At 44.8% G+C, this 14,873-nt stretch overlaps 1 protein-coding gene across 1 annotated transcript in view; it reads right to left on the reverse strand.

Moving 5' to 3' along the window:
* Positions 1 to 9,117: 9,117 nt before the first annotated feature.
* The window catches only part of LOC105984754 (peptidoglycan recognition protein 3-like), a 17,103-nt gene continuing 11,347 nt past the window's right edge, over positions 9,118 to 14,873 (reverse strand). Inside the window, exons 6-8 of the mRNA XM_013015027.1 lie at positions 11,988 to 12,186; positions 9,969 to 10,087; positions 9,118 to 9,296 (exon numbers count right to left, since the gene is read on the reverse strand). Of these exons, the coding sequence (XP_012870481.1) occupies positions 9,118 to 9,296; positions 9,969 to 10,087; positions 11,988 to 12,186 (497 nt within the window). The remainder of the gene's footprint in view (positions 9,297 to 9,968; positions 10,088 to 11,987; positions 12,187 to 14,873) is intronic.

Consider the following 14,873-nt stretch of genomic DNA (forward strand, 5'->3'; position numbering starts at 1 on the left):
AGGCCTGTTTTCTCTACTGGAAGTAGAGACATGGGGGGAAAAGCTTGGGAACAGGGATGACAGGTGAGATGAATGTATGTGAGGATAGTAGGAGCTAGAGCCACCCACTGTGGGAGAAGCAGTCCCACAGCAGAGCCTGGGAGATGGAGCTTGGTTCCTCAGACCTTGGCGTTGGACCTATTGGCTCCTATGCCTCTGCAGATCAAGAGCAGTCTGGGGGAGCTGGAAGTACCAGGACAGTTTACCTCCAGCGGTTTTGCAGGTCTTCCTGGACCTGCTCAGCTATGCACCACCTCCTCACTTAGCAGGTTCAGGAAGTCTCACATGCTAAGTAAGGACTACAATCCCACACCCACCCCTTCAGCCAAAGTCCATTGAGCCAGCTCACTTGCCCCATCTACTGGCATGCCTGGATAGGACTCTAGCACCCTTTAGGGGCTTGGAGTTAGAGCCTATATTTGGATCGCTAAACCACAAACAAAGATCTCAGACGTGGAAAATGCACTGATTGCCTGTTTCAATTCAGCCTTTTACAGTGTCTCCTGCAAGCATTCATTCATCCTATAATATTCAGTGAGTTACTACCGAATGCTATGGTACTTTCCTTTAGATAGCAATCCAGATTTCATTATCTCCTAAATTTGACAAGTAAAGCAAATTAAGAAGGTTTAACATGTGTCTTTGGCTTCATTAGAACTAGAATCTAGAGCTGGATGGCAGTGGCTCAGGCCTGTAATCCTAGCTTCTCAGGAGGCTAAGATCTAGATCTTCGCCTTGGTTAGAGGATCTTGGTTAGATCAGCCTGGGCAGAAAAGTTTGCTAGGTGCTTCTTCAAAATAACTAGCAAAAAGCAAGGCTGGAGATGTGGCTTCAGTGGTAGCACACAGGCCTAGCAAGTACAAATCTCTGAGTTCAAATTCCAGTACTGCCACCCAAAAAAAAAGGACTAGAATCTAAACCAAATTCCTTGTGACTTTAAACACAGGATTTCTATGGATCATGAAGCCCTGTCCAACCTTCCCAAGCCATGAATCAATTAGAAATTTAAAAAATATGAACAATGGAGTATTGTTTGACTGAAAATTTAGAAAAAATTAATTCTCAGCATTTATAGTAAAATCAATTAAACTAGAGGATATCATGTTTAGTGAAATAAGCCAGATATGGAAAGACAAATACCATAGGTTCCTTCCTATATGTGAAAATTAAAAACAGTAGACCACCCTGAAATTCAAATACTGATAATTAGGTAGAGGAACAGGGGTAGAAAAAGATGGCTAAATGTGATTGATGTAGGTTGTATGTATGTGTGGAAATGTCACACTGAATCCCATTAATATATACAATACTGTACAAGTATGAAACACTATACAAGTACAATACAGCTCCTATGTGCCTGGCTCAAGAACAGAGTGATATGCATAAAGCTAGTTAAAAGTGCTAAGTGGCTGGGCACCAGTGGCTCATGCCTGTAATCCTAGCTGCTCTGGAGGCTGAGATCTGAGGGATCACAGTTCAAAGCCAGCCTAGGCAGGAAAGTCTATGAGACTCTTATCTCCAATAAACCACCAGAAAACTGGAAGTGGAGCTGTGGCTCAAGTGATAGAATGCTAGCCTTGAGAGCTGAGGGACACCCCATGACCAACAAAAAAAAAGAGGGAGGCAGCTAAGTGGCCTTCTCCGCTCCGCTGGCCATACTACCAGAACACATACACTGGAAATGTGAAAAATCCCCACATCTATAAAATATCTAAGATAGGAAGGTTGAGTGAGAATGGAGTTAAGGGCTATTTTTTTGCCTTTGAGTTAAAAATAATAAAATTTCTAAGCATAAGAGAGTTTGGATGGTTGTGGGTCCCCAATGATGAAAATGAGCTACTCCATAACCATGCACTGAGGTCGATATACCACACATGCGCACCTATGCATGTACACACACTCAAATTTCAGCCACCATTTCTCTCTCTAGTGGTCACAGACACATAGGAATTTGTCAGTGTCTGTGAAGCAGAAGCAGATGATGATAGCTAGTTAGCCATAACCAGTAGATCCCAGCAAAAAAAAACTACACAATGCAACTTTACTACAGGAAAAATGAGCACTCAACCTCCATTGGGCCTGTTGCTCCTCTGGACACTGGAGACAACAGTGCCTTCCTGTCCATGCCAGCATTCTCATGCATAAACGTGCCTGCCCACTCCTTGATCAATACACAAAGATGTTTGATGGGTGGATGATAATACAGGATGTGAATAAAAATGCTAAAGATAAAGAAGCGAGCAGTGACTCATAGAGCATGCAAACAATGAAGATTCAAAGAGATTTCAGCAGATTTGAATTATAGGGAATCACTACCAGGATGACTGTAGATCAAGACAAACCAGAGTCCTGAACTAAGATTGATAAACAGGCCTGGTGAGGGTATGATGGCGTGAGAGCTGCTGTGATGAAGTGTGATATGTGGCCAGACAAGTGAAGGATCCTGGACTGCATTGCTGTGATGATGATGATGATGATTCTGTTGTTGTTGTTGTTGTTGTTACACTATTGGAAATGACATGATTTACATAGGGTTATTACATGAATCACCTAATTAATTAGAGAATATCGTTAGATCAAGGGAAATAGTTGCTCCAGCAACCTCCATGTCAGGGGATAGCTAGCATTGGTTGGTCCACTTCTGGTCACCAGCTGTAAAATATATGAGTGGCTGGAAGACAGCTAGAGTGACAAAAGAACACAGACCCAGCTCAGCATGGGCATGCACTCATGGGTGACCTTAAAGAAGTGACTTAATTCTTCCAAACCCAGCCTGCTCCCTCGGCTATCAGAGAGGAATGACAGATCCTGCTCCACAGAGCTGCCTTGGCATTTAAATGGAATTGCATATGGCCTGTGTCCAGCACAGAGTTAACACACAGGGAAGACAATGAAATGGCACTTGGCTCTCATCCCTCTCGGGCACATTTTGGGGAATCTCTGCTGTGGGTCTCCTTTTATTGCAAGTCGGTTCCCAGCTGCTGTCTTCATCTTCACATGCCAGACCATTCCCTACCATAACCCAAGTGGAGCTGAACAAATCAACTGCACTTGCCACTGCTCCAAGCCCAAGCCAACAGAGAATCACAACACAAGCTTCCCAGACTTCAGAGGGAGAGAATGGATGAATGAATTAATTAAATAATTGGAAAGAGCATAGAGTCAAAGAAAACCAGAATAAGAGAATCCTAATTCCAACAGCAAGGCTTGGAGACGTAGCATGACCTAGGAGTGAGTAGGAAATTCTCCAGCTCCCAGCTTTAGCAATTGTATCACTTTAGGATACCAGCGTTCTCCCAGCCTCTTTGAGATGAGACCCCAGTTCTCTAACCAGGGGGAAACACTTCTTTCTCTAGCCTACTGTTGAAAATTGCTGCAACACCTACCAGGAACTGCACCCTGCCCACCCACTCCTTCTGCCTAATGACACCTTCTCTTCTTCAAAGGCTCATCTCTAATTAAGGCCCTACCCTTAGTCAGCCTGCCTGGCAGAACTTGCTAAGTCAGAAACACACCTGGTCCTGCCCTGCCTGGCTTTAAGTTTCTGGAACACCTGTATCTTCCCCAGAGCCATCATGCCCCTGACTTTCTATCCCTTTTCTCCCACTCCTCAGTGCCTCTGACAGCCAGAGTAGGGTGCCCAAATGATTTGCAGAGACACGGAGGAGATAATTGATGAGTGTCTACAGGTAGAAGGCTCAGCACCTCTACCATCTCCCCAGTCCACAATTTCTTTCCCATTAGCACATTCTAGAGAAGAGAAAAAGGCAGGGACAGATAGAGAACAGACAGGACAGAACATAGAAAGAACTGAGAAGTAAAGCAACAAAAGAAAGAATGGGGGACAGACAGGCAAAGAGGTGGGAAAAGAAGAGAAGCAGGGACAAAGAGACCACTAGACAAAAAAGACACATGGAGAGGGGGTACAAAGGAACCCCCAAGAAGGTTTTTCCCAAATGAGTGGGCTGTCATGAAGGGCATCCATATGGGATACCATCAGGCTATCTGCTCCCCAGCCACCGTACTAAAAAGGTCCCAGGTAAGGTAGACAGAGAAGCAGGAGAATGTTTGTCCCTCAGATCTCACCAGTGAGGGTGGGGAAGATGTGTGTCCTGAAATTTACAGGGAGTGAACCTCTGAGGAAACTAACAAATCACAGCAGTGGGCTGGGTTCAGTGCAGTAAGAAGACACCAGGATTTTCCACTCTGTTGCAAGGATCCAAAACCCACGGAGGGAAAAGCCATCTCCCTTCCCTGCTGGACCGCCCCCCCCTGCCCTTCATTGCACAGATACTGAGGTGACCCCTCAGGGTGCTTAGCCCTGCATGACTCCGTGGAGTTGGAGCCATTGAGGAGCAGACACTAGTCCCACAGAGGCCAGGGTGAAGAGTAGAGTAAAGGAAGCAGAGAAAGCCACCGAGAGACCTGGATGAAAGAAGTTCGTAGACACTGTGAAAGGAGAGGTCGCCTTTGGTTTGGAGACACAAAAGCCTTATTAGTCTTTGAAATCCTGTTTGAAGGTTGTAGCAGGGGAGCACAGCTATTCTTACACACTTGACAGGAGAATGATTCTCCTCTTAAAATGGGGAGGAATGCACTGTAGCAGTTAGGGAAGAAAAGGATGACTGCCCTGATCCCACAAATCAACCCTGGTGATCAATGCAGTCACACATGGCACAGCCCGATTGCCCTTACATCCATGAGCCCGTTTTTGAAAAACACCTTCAATGATATTGATGCAGTCAAGAATGGGTAGGCTGTGGTAGTGGTAAAGGCATCAGAATGGGAAGCCATCCCAAGGAGGCCTATGTAATGGAAAAGAAGCCATTGCAGTGAGATTATAGAAGCCCCAAATGACATGCTGAGACATTTTCACTTTATCTTGCCAGAAAGGTCAGGCCATAACATGATTTCCACCAGGGTGATGACTGGAATCACGCCAGGCCTCAGACGCTGATAGTTCCTTCCTTTGTTAGCTCACTAGACAAATTTGAACAGGCCCAATGCCTGTCCTGGGCTCAGACTTCTGTAAAATGCAGGGCTTTAACCAGCTTGGTATGAAACTATTCTGGGGCCAAAGTAAACTTGGCAGTCTTCCCCTCTCCCACACCCAATAATGGTGGAAAACAACCAAATGGATGGCCTCAAGGATGCCTCTCACTCTAAGGTCAGGAGGCCCTGAGGGAGTTGTGATCTTTCCTCAGACCTGCCATATTGCGGGTATGTCTGGCTGCTCCCAGCTCATCACAAGGCTTGGGGTTCAGCCTGAACCACAAAGTGAGGTTAAGATGCCCACAAAAGTCCATCTTCCTTGCCAGTGTCACACAGGAACAACTGGGAACAACAGTCACAACAGCGCCAGTTCCCAGACATCAGCTCCCTTCCATGGAACAATGATTGAACGCTGAGGGCGAATTCTAAGACTCTTGTTCATATTCAACCATTTAATCCTCATATCAGTCCTCTTGGGGTAGGTTTTAGGCTACTCACCACCTAAGTAAGGGGGAGCTAGGAACAAGTTTCTCTGTAAAAGAACATAGAAAAGGCAAACTGCATGCCAAGAACTACCTGAGAGTTTGCCTTCTGCCTCGAAAATGGTTATTATCCTTCAGTAGCTGTATAAAAGAGTTACAGTTCAACATGTCAGTTTGCAAGTACAATGCATCTAGATCCATATCACCCCTTTCATCCTTTCATCTTTCCCAACTCCACCCATCCCCTCAATTCACCTAGTTCCAGCTTCACAGACATACATTGAAAATTGTGACTGCCTTCTCCCGCCCTTCCTCTGTCTGTCTGTCCACCCCCCCCTTGACCTCATTTCCCTAGCCCCCCATCAGAGTATTTACTAGCCCCATGCTCTGATTTTAGTTAAATTGTATATTTCAGATCCATACAAGACAAATCTGGAGAAAACAATAATCCAAACCATGTAATAACTTGGTTTGGGGGAGAAGTTTATGACTTACAATAGAGACTGAGGAGTGCCCCTACTAAAGCCTGCCTAGGGCAGAGCCTCAGGTAGGCCAATGAGTCCCTGAGGCCTAGAAATGACATTCAAATCAAAAGGAGAATAACATCTATGTTGAAGAACTGGAAGGAAAGCCAAGAAATAAAACTTGGCAGCTTTGCTGGGCACTAGTGGCTCACGCTACTCAGGAAGCTGAGATCTGAGGATGGAAGTTCAAAGCTAGCCTGAGCAGGAAAGTCCATGAGACTCTTAGTTCCAATTAACTACCAAAGAGCTGGAAGTAGAGCTGTGGCTCAAGTGGTAGAGCGCTAACCTCACATACAACAAGCTCAGAGACGGCGGCTTAGGCCCTAATATCAAGCCCCAGGACCAGTACAAAAGGGAAAATGGCAACTTAGTCATCCATCTGTGCTATTTTTTTAATTTAATTTTATTTGTGAACATACTGTACAGAGGGGTTACAATTACATGGGCAGGATAATGCGTACATTTCTTACCAAGCATTGCAACCTCCTCCTTTGTTTACCCTTCACATCCCTTCCCAGCCTCCCCCCTCCCCCCCAATTCTAATCCTTCTCCTTCCCCCCCTTCCCCCCCCCACCGACATTGTAAAGCTCGTTTTGGACATGACAACTTGTACTTCTCCCTTTTTTGCAATATCTAGTATATGTATGAGTCAAGCGGAAAAGGTCAGAGAATGTGATGTCAGGAAATGAACCCTTAGATATGTATTTTAATGTTTTTTTCTTTCATGCATGTGTTTCTAACGCATTTATAAGATTATCTCTTTGTTGCTTTGTATGTCCCTCCCCCACAGTATAACCCCTGCTTTCACTATATTTGATGTCAGTATAACTTGTAGAGGAGATGGGGAAAAACCAGTTGTTTAAGGATACATCTGTGCTATTATAATAGAATATCTGACACTGGGTGATTTATGAACAACAAAGATTTATTTCATATGGTCTGGAAGCTGGAAATTCCAGAGTCGAGAGGCCCACATCTGGGGAGAAAAATCTTCACTGGGTCATGCCATGTCAGAATGTGGAAGGGTGAGACAGTGCATGCATGCATGCACGCACATATACAGAGCAAGAGAAAGCAACATGGGCTAAACTCATTTTTATAACAAATCTACTTTCACAATAATGACATTAATACCTTAGTTATGTTTTAAAAGCCTCATCTTTCAATACTTTTGCCAATTAGGGATTCAACCTTTAACACATAAACTTTGGGGGGACACATATAAGCCCTAGCAGATGGCTTGTTCATGAGACTTTCTCATCTTAAGTTCACCTCCTTGGCTTATTTCTTGCAGGAAAGGCTGTTAAAATCACCTGGGCTGGGGTAGTCTCTTCCAGGAAGACACTACCAAGCCCTGACCTCCATGGGAAGACTGGGTTGACAAAAGCCTCTGGTAGAAAAGTTCCTGTTCCAGGAATCTTCCTCTAGCTGTATAAATCAAGAAGGGGTACTAAGTCTTCCTGGACCTATGTGATTGTAGAAAATCCATTCATTCCCTTGCTTACACACCCAAGACACCTAAGGGAAAAGGACAGACACAGTTAGTTAATCCAATGAGATCCAAAGCAGGAAATCTACCAGGCACTGATAGTTCAAGCCTATAATTCTAGCTACTCAGGAGGCTGAGAGCTGAGGATAGCAAATGGAAGCCAGCCCAGGGGTGAGGGTGCACAGAGAGGTGTGGAGAAGACGCTCGTGAAGGCTCTTAACTCCAGTTTACCAACAAATAGCCAAAAATGGAGGCGTGGCTCAAATATAGAGTGCCAGCCTTGAGCGGAAAGGGAGAGTGGGAGGCCCTGAGTTCAAGGCCCCAGTACCAGCACAAAAGAAAAGAATTTTTAAAAAGGAGGAAGTCTCTGAAAAGCACAAAGAGGTGCAAATGTGTGGCTGTTAAAAACCTGTCTAGTAAGAGATGCCAGAACATTCTAAGCACAAAGACACAGTATGTATATCAAAGGAATTTACCAAGTGAGGGAGGCCCACGTTTCTGGCTCCTCTCTTTCTATTCCCTTTTCCTTCTTCCCTTTTTTTTTTTGGATTAGGCCCAGTGAAGCAATATCCAGCCTGTGTGCTTCTGTTGAACAGCACTAGGTTTTCTCACTCCTATCTAAATATATTTATTTATTTATTAATTACTCCCTGCTGGACAGAAAGGGCCGCAGAGTACCAAAGTTCTAGGTCCTCACTCAGTCCAGTGCCCAGAATAGCCTAGCCAGGCACAGGCAGGCTGAGCTGCTTTGTACAGATACATCTCTGTCTGGCTCTAAAGAAGCATATGGCTCCAGCCTTCAGCATACCCTAGGGAGACAAGGGCACGGGAATCTAGAAAGACAGCACCCACTACAGACAAACCACCAGAGCCAACTCTGATACTTAGACTGAGAAGGAACAGGATGGACAGAATGCTGCAGCACTACTCAGAAGCACTTCCAAAAAAGAGATGATGGAACACACTGGCCAGGTGAGCAGGCACAAGGATGTTCTATTTTGTGTCTATTTCTCTATTTCTTCTACAAACATCTATAGTACATACTAAATTCCAGACACTGTTCAGGAACTGACACAGGACACAGTGATAAAAAGAATTCAGCAGCTCCCCCAGACACATTCACAGTCTAGGAGAAAATAGAAATTACTATTTTAAAAAACAACAACAACAATAACTACAGCCCTTAAAGGATAGCAACCAATTCTGTGCAAGTCAATGGGCACGCAGGCCTGGCTAATAGACAAGGGCTAGCAGCTGCTAGGCAGACCACAGGGAAAGCCATAGCAGGCAGAGGGGCAGGTCCCAAGGGAAAGAGAAATATGACAGGGACTTCTAGACATCTCACCTGCCTGATAAAAATGAAGGAAGGAGAGGAGGGAGGAGGCTAGACCCAACTTCAGAGGACTGTGAGTGCCTAGGGTGGGGGACACTGGAGAACGTCATCAGTTAAGGACAGGAGCATCCCAACCAAGCAAAGGGGAACCAAGTGAGGCTGATAGGGGAAGGAAGATACAGGATATTAAACGAAGGTGGGAAGTGAGGACAGAGACCCTGTGGGATGTTGAGAAGCCTCCGAAGTTGCTGGGCTCGCTCAGAGTTTGAAGTGAGGCCACGTCTTGATGATGTCATACAAAGCCTTCCCAGGAGACAGAGTATTGGCCACATCACTGTGGCCCATCAGCAGGTAGTTGGGGGCTAAGTACCCCTTGAGCACAGCACACTGGATCAGGTCCTGGGCTGCCTCCAATGCTGCTGCATTGGGAGGCTTTTCTGCAAAACATGTTTACTCCCATCAGTCATTAGGGCCTTACGATTACCTGCTTAAGGAGGGACAAGCACTTGGATTCCAGTCCATTTCCTTCTTTACTCCACCCCAAGCTATCATCATCATCATCATCATCATCATCATCATCATCATCATCATCATCATCATCATGGGAAACAAATTTACATGAATTTTAGCAATCAGACACAAAAAGAAGACAGGCTATTGTGTTCCTCCATTTTCCTGGCCCAAGTTTCTTTTAGAAATTTTAACAGCTGCCCTAGAGTAGAACTCCTGCATGACACATCCCTAGCAGGTCCAGAGCAGATATGCCCACTGGATCCTTCTCTGTGGTACAGTCGTGTTCACCAGCACTGTCATCATGATCGCCAAGGAAAGAGACAGAGAGAACCAAAACAGTACCAAATTTGCAAGTTTTTTTCTTTGCCTAATGTTTGCCTTGGGTATAAATACAACCCGATGGACCTGGGGTGTGGGATGGGTGGCTAAGGATAAATGTTCTATCTGGGAGAAGTATCTGATGACAATCATCCTGTACTGAGAGTCTGCTTTAAACTTCAGAGCTCCACTGGCCCTGGCCGGTCCCACCATACCACCCTTGGTCTTACCCTTCTGAGACATTCCACATAGTACTCCATTACCCAGAGCCCTCTTACCTACAAAGTTTCCCATAAAGGCAATTCCTAGAGCAATATCATTGTATCCATAGGTGTGAGAGCCTTGGATATGCCAGCCAACTCCTTCATATATTCCACCATCCTGGCCCACCAAGAAGCTAGGATAAGGCAAAAGAAAACAAAGAAATCACTCTGGGGAGAACTTGCTTCAGTCATTCCTTTAATCAGTAATTTATACTTTCATCTATGTATCACCTATTAGCTGGATGTCTCTTAGGGACCAGGGTTCACAGAGAATAAATACAAAAACACAGTCCATAAACAGTGTACCTCTATCCCCCGCCACTTCATGAAGCTGGCCCCTCTAAGGTGACTTCTGGCTTCCTTGATTCTGAGTACCGTGGGCACTTATTTTACTTCTGCAGTACATTGTCCCTGTTCATTACCCTCTTGAAACATTGTCTTTCCCAAGCTTTCACAAGCCCACACTTTCCTCCTTGCCTGTGCTCTGGCTGCTCTCCCTCAGGTCCCTCTACCATCACAAATGCTTTTCCTCGACACTGTGTCCTCAGAAACCCAGGCTATCTTCTCAGGACCCTACTCAAGCCCCTTCTTTTGTCTGGATCAACATACTCACTTTGGACAATGATTGACTCTCATAGTTTCAATTAGCATATATAAAAATCCAACACATCGCTGGACATGAGTGGCTCACACCTGTAATCCTATCTACTCTGGAGGCTGAGATCTGAAGATTACAGTTCAAAGCCAGCCCAGGCAGGAAAGTCCATGAGACTCTTATCTCTAATAAACCATTCTATCACAGGTTGCCTATTCTTGTCTCAAGGATCAATTACAAGGTCCTGGTGATATGGCTCCCCACAGGCCTCTCCAATCTCAAGCTAGGCCCTGATTTCAAGCCCCAGGACCACCACACACACACACACACACACACACACACACACACAATACACGCTGTCTGTCTGGACACCAGGTCTTCAATATGTGGTGTGCTCCTTTACCTGGAACATGCTCCCCCTTCTTTGCCCAACTAACTCTTAATACCTTATCTATGTGCCACCATAGATGCCTTTTCTTCAGGAGCACTTCTTCGGTGGCAATCACTCCCCCAAAGAACTGAATGGAGGCTCATCTTAGGTGTGCCCAGATTTTTTCTTCTGTCACAGTGCTTAATGTTGTGCATTATAATTACTTGTTTATTATCTCTCTCAACTCCATAGGGAAGGGACCATATATTCCTTGCCTAGCATGCAGCATGTAACAGACACCCAATAAAATGGCCTACAAAGTTACTAATGATGTGCGAGTGGGTGTTTTGTCCTGGTTGCGGTAGATATCCTGAACATCATGCCGCTGGAGTGGGGATAGATTGCATAGCAGATTTTGAAAGAGAAGTACAGCCTCTGAAGACTGAAGTGGAAAACAAGCTTCTGATGGTTCCCATTTGGGATTTCTACATTTGTCATCAATTCTCTGTTATCTGAGCTAAGTAACTGCAGCCAAACCTATAAAAGTCCTGCAAAATGAGGCAGACTTTTGTCTGTATGCAAAAGCTGCTTATAAACAGGAGCTGAGATGAGAAATCCATCCAGAAGGGCAATAGCACATCTGCAGAAATAAACCAATCCAAGACACCAAAATTTGCTGTGGATGAGTCCTAAATGAATAACCTAAAACCCTTCTGTAAAACATTCAAGGCATCTCCCAACTTGTGTCTGCTATTATTATTGCTTAGAAGGGGCCGCATAAATAGGCACATCCCTTCCTTTCAATAGCCTTCCTGAGGGATCTCAGTCTTGCTTTATAACGATGGCTTTCTATGCCTTCTCTTCAGATTCTTCCCAGCCACATGTGGAGAACATTCCCAAAAGGATGAACTAATCCTAGCTGTGCTATAAATGATACTCAGTCTAGAGTTCCACAAGAATAAAATATGGTGCCTATGCAAAGTGCCTGGCATGGCGAAAGGACTCCTCCAGCCTTCTTTTCCACAGCCCTAAAGAAGGAAGGGGCCATGTTTCTACTGATTCTACTTACTGATAGCCAATGTCACAAAAGCCTTGTTTGTCCATGTGAAAAGACTGGGTATTTCTGATGTTGATCTGGCAGGCGGTGGACACATTGCAGCTTGTCCCGGCAGTGTGGATGATGATGACGTATTTGGCTGGGAGAAGCATCTGAGGGCAGTGTGTCTCTCTGGCTTCCCAAGTAGATCGTGGGGTGATGTGGGGGCAAGCTGAGGTGAAGGAAATGGAAATAGGAATTGGTCCATGCCTCTTGTGAACATCTCACATCCGCAGGCTGGGTTATTATGCCTCAGTCTCTCCACAACAGCCAGCACTCATGGAAACACTCTATCATGAACTTCACTGCAGGAGAATTCTGATCTGAGGTCTTTAAAAGCCAAACCTATAGCAGTGTTGTGTGTGAGCTGAGCCATTGAGTAGGAAGTTCCCCAGCTCCCCTTCTTGGGAGGGATTGTGTCACTCTTGAGTACCAGGGATCTCCTAGCCACTCTGAGATACTCCTCCAGCTCCCTACTCATAGGGAGATGCTTCCTAATCCAGCCCACTGTGGAAAGTGCCCAGGAAGGCTGGGGGACTGCATCCCTGCCCACCACTCCTGGGTCAGAACACTGGAGCCAAGGGACAGGATTCTGATAACTGTAGAAACTAGGGTGTGTACAGAAGGGAACAGACCCATGAGTCAGACAGAATAGTGGTTATTTTCTCCAAAAATCTAAGTGTATGTTTACATGGGTATTATGGAGCAAGAATGATACACAGAAATCTGCTTACTCTTTAAATTGATTGCATATATATGGAAATATGTGGAAATCTGTAAAGATTCTATAAATGTTGAGGAATTAACACTTTATGGATAGTGCCAATCTAAAAGCCAGTAAACCTCTATTTAGAGATTAATAAGTTTAAAACCCCAATTTCTAAAGGTATAGTTGAGTTTTAGGAAAAGGCTCACTCTAACAGCAATAGTGACACTCACTAAAAGTACTCATTATTTTTATTGGTTGTAACTTGCTACTGGCTCTCTCCAAAACAGTGCATCATTTTCATTGCTCAAGTTCTTAGAAGATTCATTCTTCTAAGAAGAATTTGAATCCAGATGCCTAGTGGCTGATGCCTATAATCCCAGCTACTCAGGAGGCTAAAATCTGAGGATCACAGTTGGAAGTCAGCCCAGGCAAGAAAGTTCATGAGACTCTTATCTCCAATTTGTCACCAGAATAAAACCTGAAATAGCACTGTGGCTCAAAGTGGTAGAGCACTAGCCTTGAGCAAAGACACTTTGGGACAGCATCCAGGTCCTGAGTTCAAGCCCCCATGACCATCAGCAACAAAAAAAAGAATATGTGAATTCAAGCCATTTTCTATCACAGACCATGTGACAGGCTGGCTAGCTTTTTTCCTTAGAAAAGTATGTGAGTGTGTGTGTGTGTGTGTGTGTGTGTGTGTGTGTGTGTGTACACAACTATAGAAATACATTGATGTTATGTTATTCCCCTTCCCCTTCCCAAATTAGACAACTGTATATACAAGATGCAGGGTACCAGAATCAAGTACAGTGACAACAGGGGATATACCATAGGGGAAAGAACATACAAAGGAAACAAAAAAAATCACATAGTACATTTAAAACAAGAACAAAGAAAGACCTTTGTGTCCCTATCTTGGGGTTCATTTCACTTAAAACCTGAAAGAAGGACACAGGATGACCCATTACAACAATGATACCCACAAGACAGTATATTGGAAATGAACTTTACAACTTCCAGCCTGGGGGAAGGAGTGGGTGAGGTGAGGGAGGGAAGGAATAGTGGGAGAACAACAAGGGAAGGGGTAATAATGCTCGACAAGAAATGTGCTCATTGCCTTCTTCATGTAACTGTAACCCCTCTGCACAGCATCTTTACAATAAAATAAAATTTGAAAAAAGAAATATATTGGAAGTGGTGCTGTAGCTCAAGTGGTGGAGCGTTCACCTCGAGCTGAAGAACTGAGGGACAGCACTCAGGCCCAGAGTTCAAGACCCACGACCGACAAAAAGAAAGAAAGGAAGAAAAGAAGAAAGGAAGGAAGAAAGAAAGAGAGAGAGAGAGAGAAAAGAAATATATTGACATCACTCCATTCGTATGCCTCATTTTTCTCCATCTCCTCCATGCTATCAAACAACATAAATATTTCACCTACCATTTGTTCATTTCCAGACTTTACTCACTGAAGCATAACCTCCCTACAGGTGGAGGGTTTTATCTACATTCTTCACAGCTGTATGCTCACTCAGTACCTGGAACACCCGCTGGTCGATCATTATTGGTTGATCTATTTATTTGTTGAATTTATTTGTTGAATTTAAATCTGGGTACATGTATATTTGTGTTAAGAATGAATCTGTGGCAGTATCATAGTATCATACCGAGCGGGTGGGGGGAGGTGGAGAAAAAGTCAGGAAAGTGCCCTTTCAGAATCTTCCAGGCATGAGTTGTTCTTGGTTTAAGGAGCACATAGAGTCCCTCAGGAGACAAAGGGTAAACCAATACAGCTGTACTCACTAGACACTATACAACGTGTGGGTGAGGAAGGGAGAGAAAAACTGGGAGAGAGTGAGGGAAGGCGTGACACTGTCCAAAAAGAAATGTACTCCAATGAGGGAAGAGGTGACAATGCTCAACGACTCATTACCTTACCTGACTTATGTAACTGTAACCAATAAAAAATAAAAATGAAGATACCAGGTACCGGTTGCAGATACCAGGTACCGGTCCGCAGAACAGCAGATCGCCAGGAACAGAGAAACCTACCAGCCCGGATTCTCCACGAGGATCCCACCCCCACCCCTAACTCTCCACGGGAGCGGAGAGGCTCCATCCCGCCAAAGCCGCCCGGCACCAGCAGCAGCGAACCT

Source organism: Dipodomys ordii, unplaced genomic scaffold (genome assembly GCF_000151885.1).
Source record: "Dipodomys ordii isolate 6190 unplaced genomic scaffold, Dord_2.0 Scaffold26, whole genome shotgun sequence".
Classification (NCBI taxonomy): domain Eukaryota; kingdom Metazoa; phylum Chordata; class Mammalia; order Rodentia; family Heteromyidae; genus Dipodomys; species Dipodomys ordii.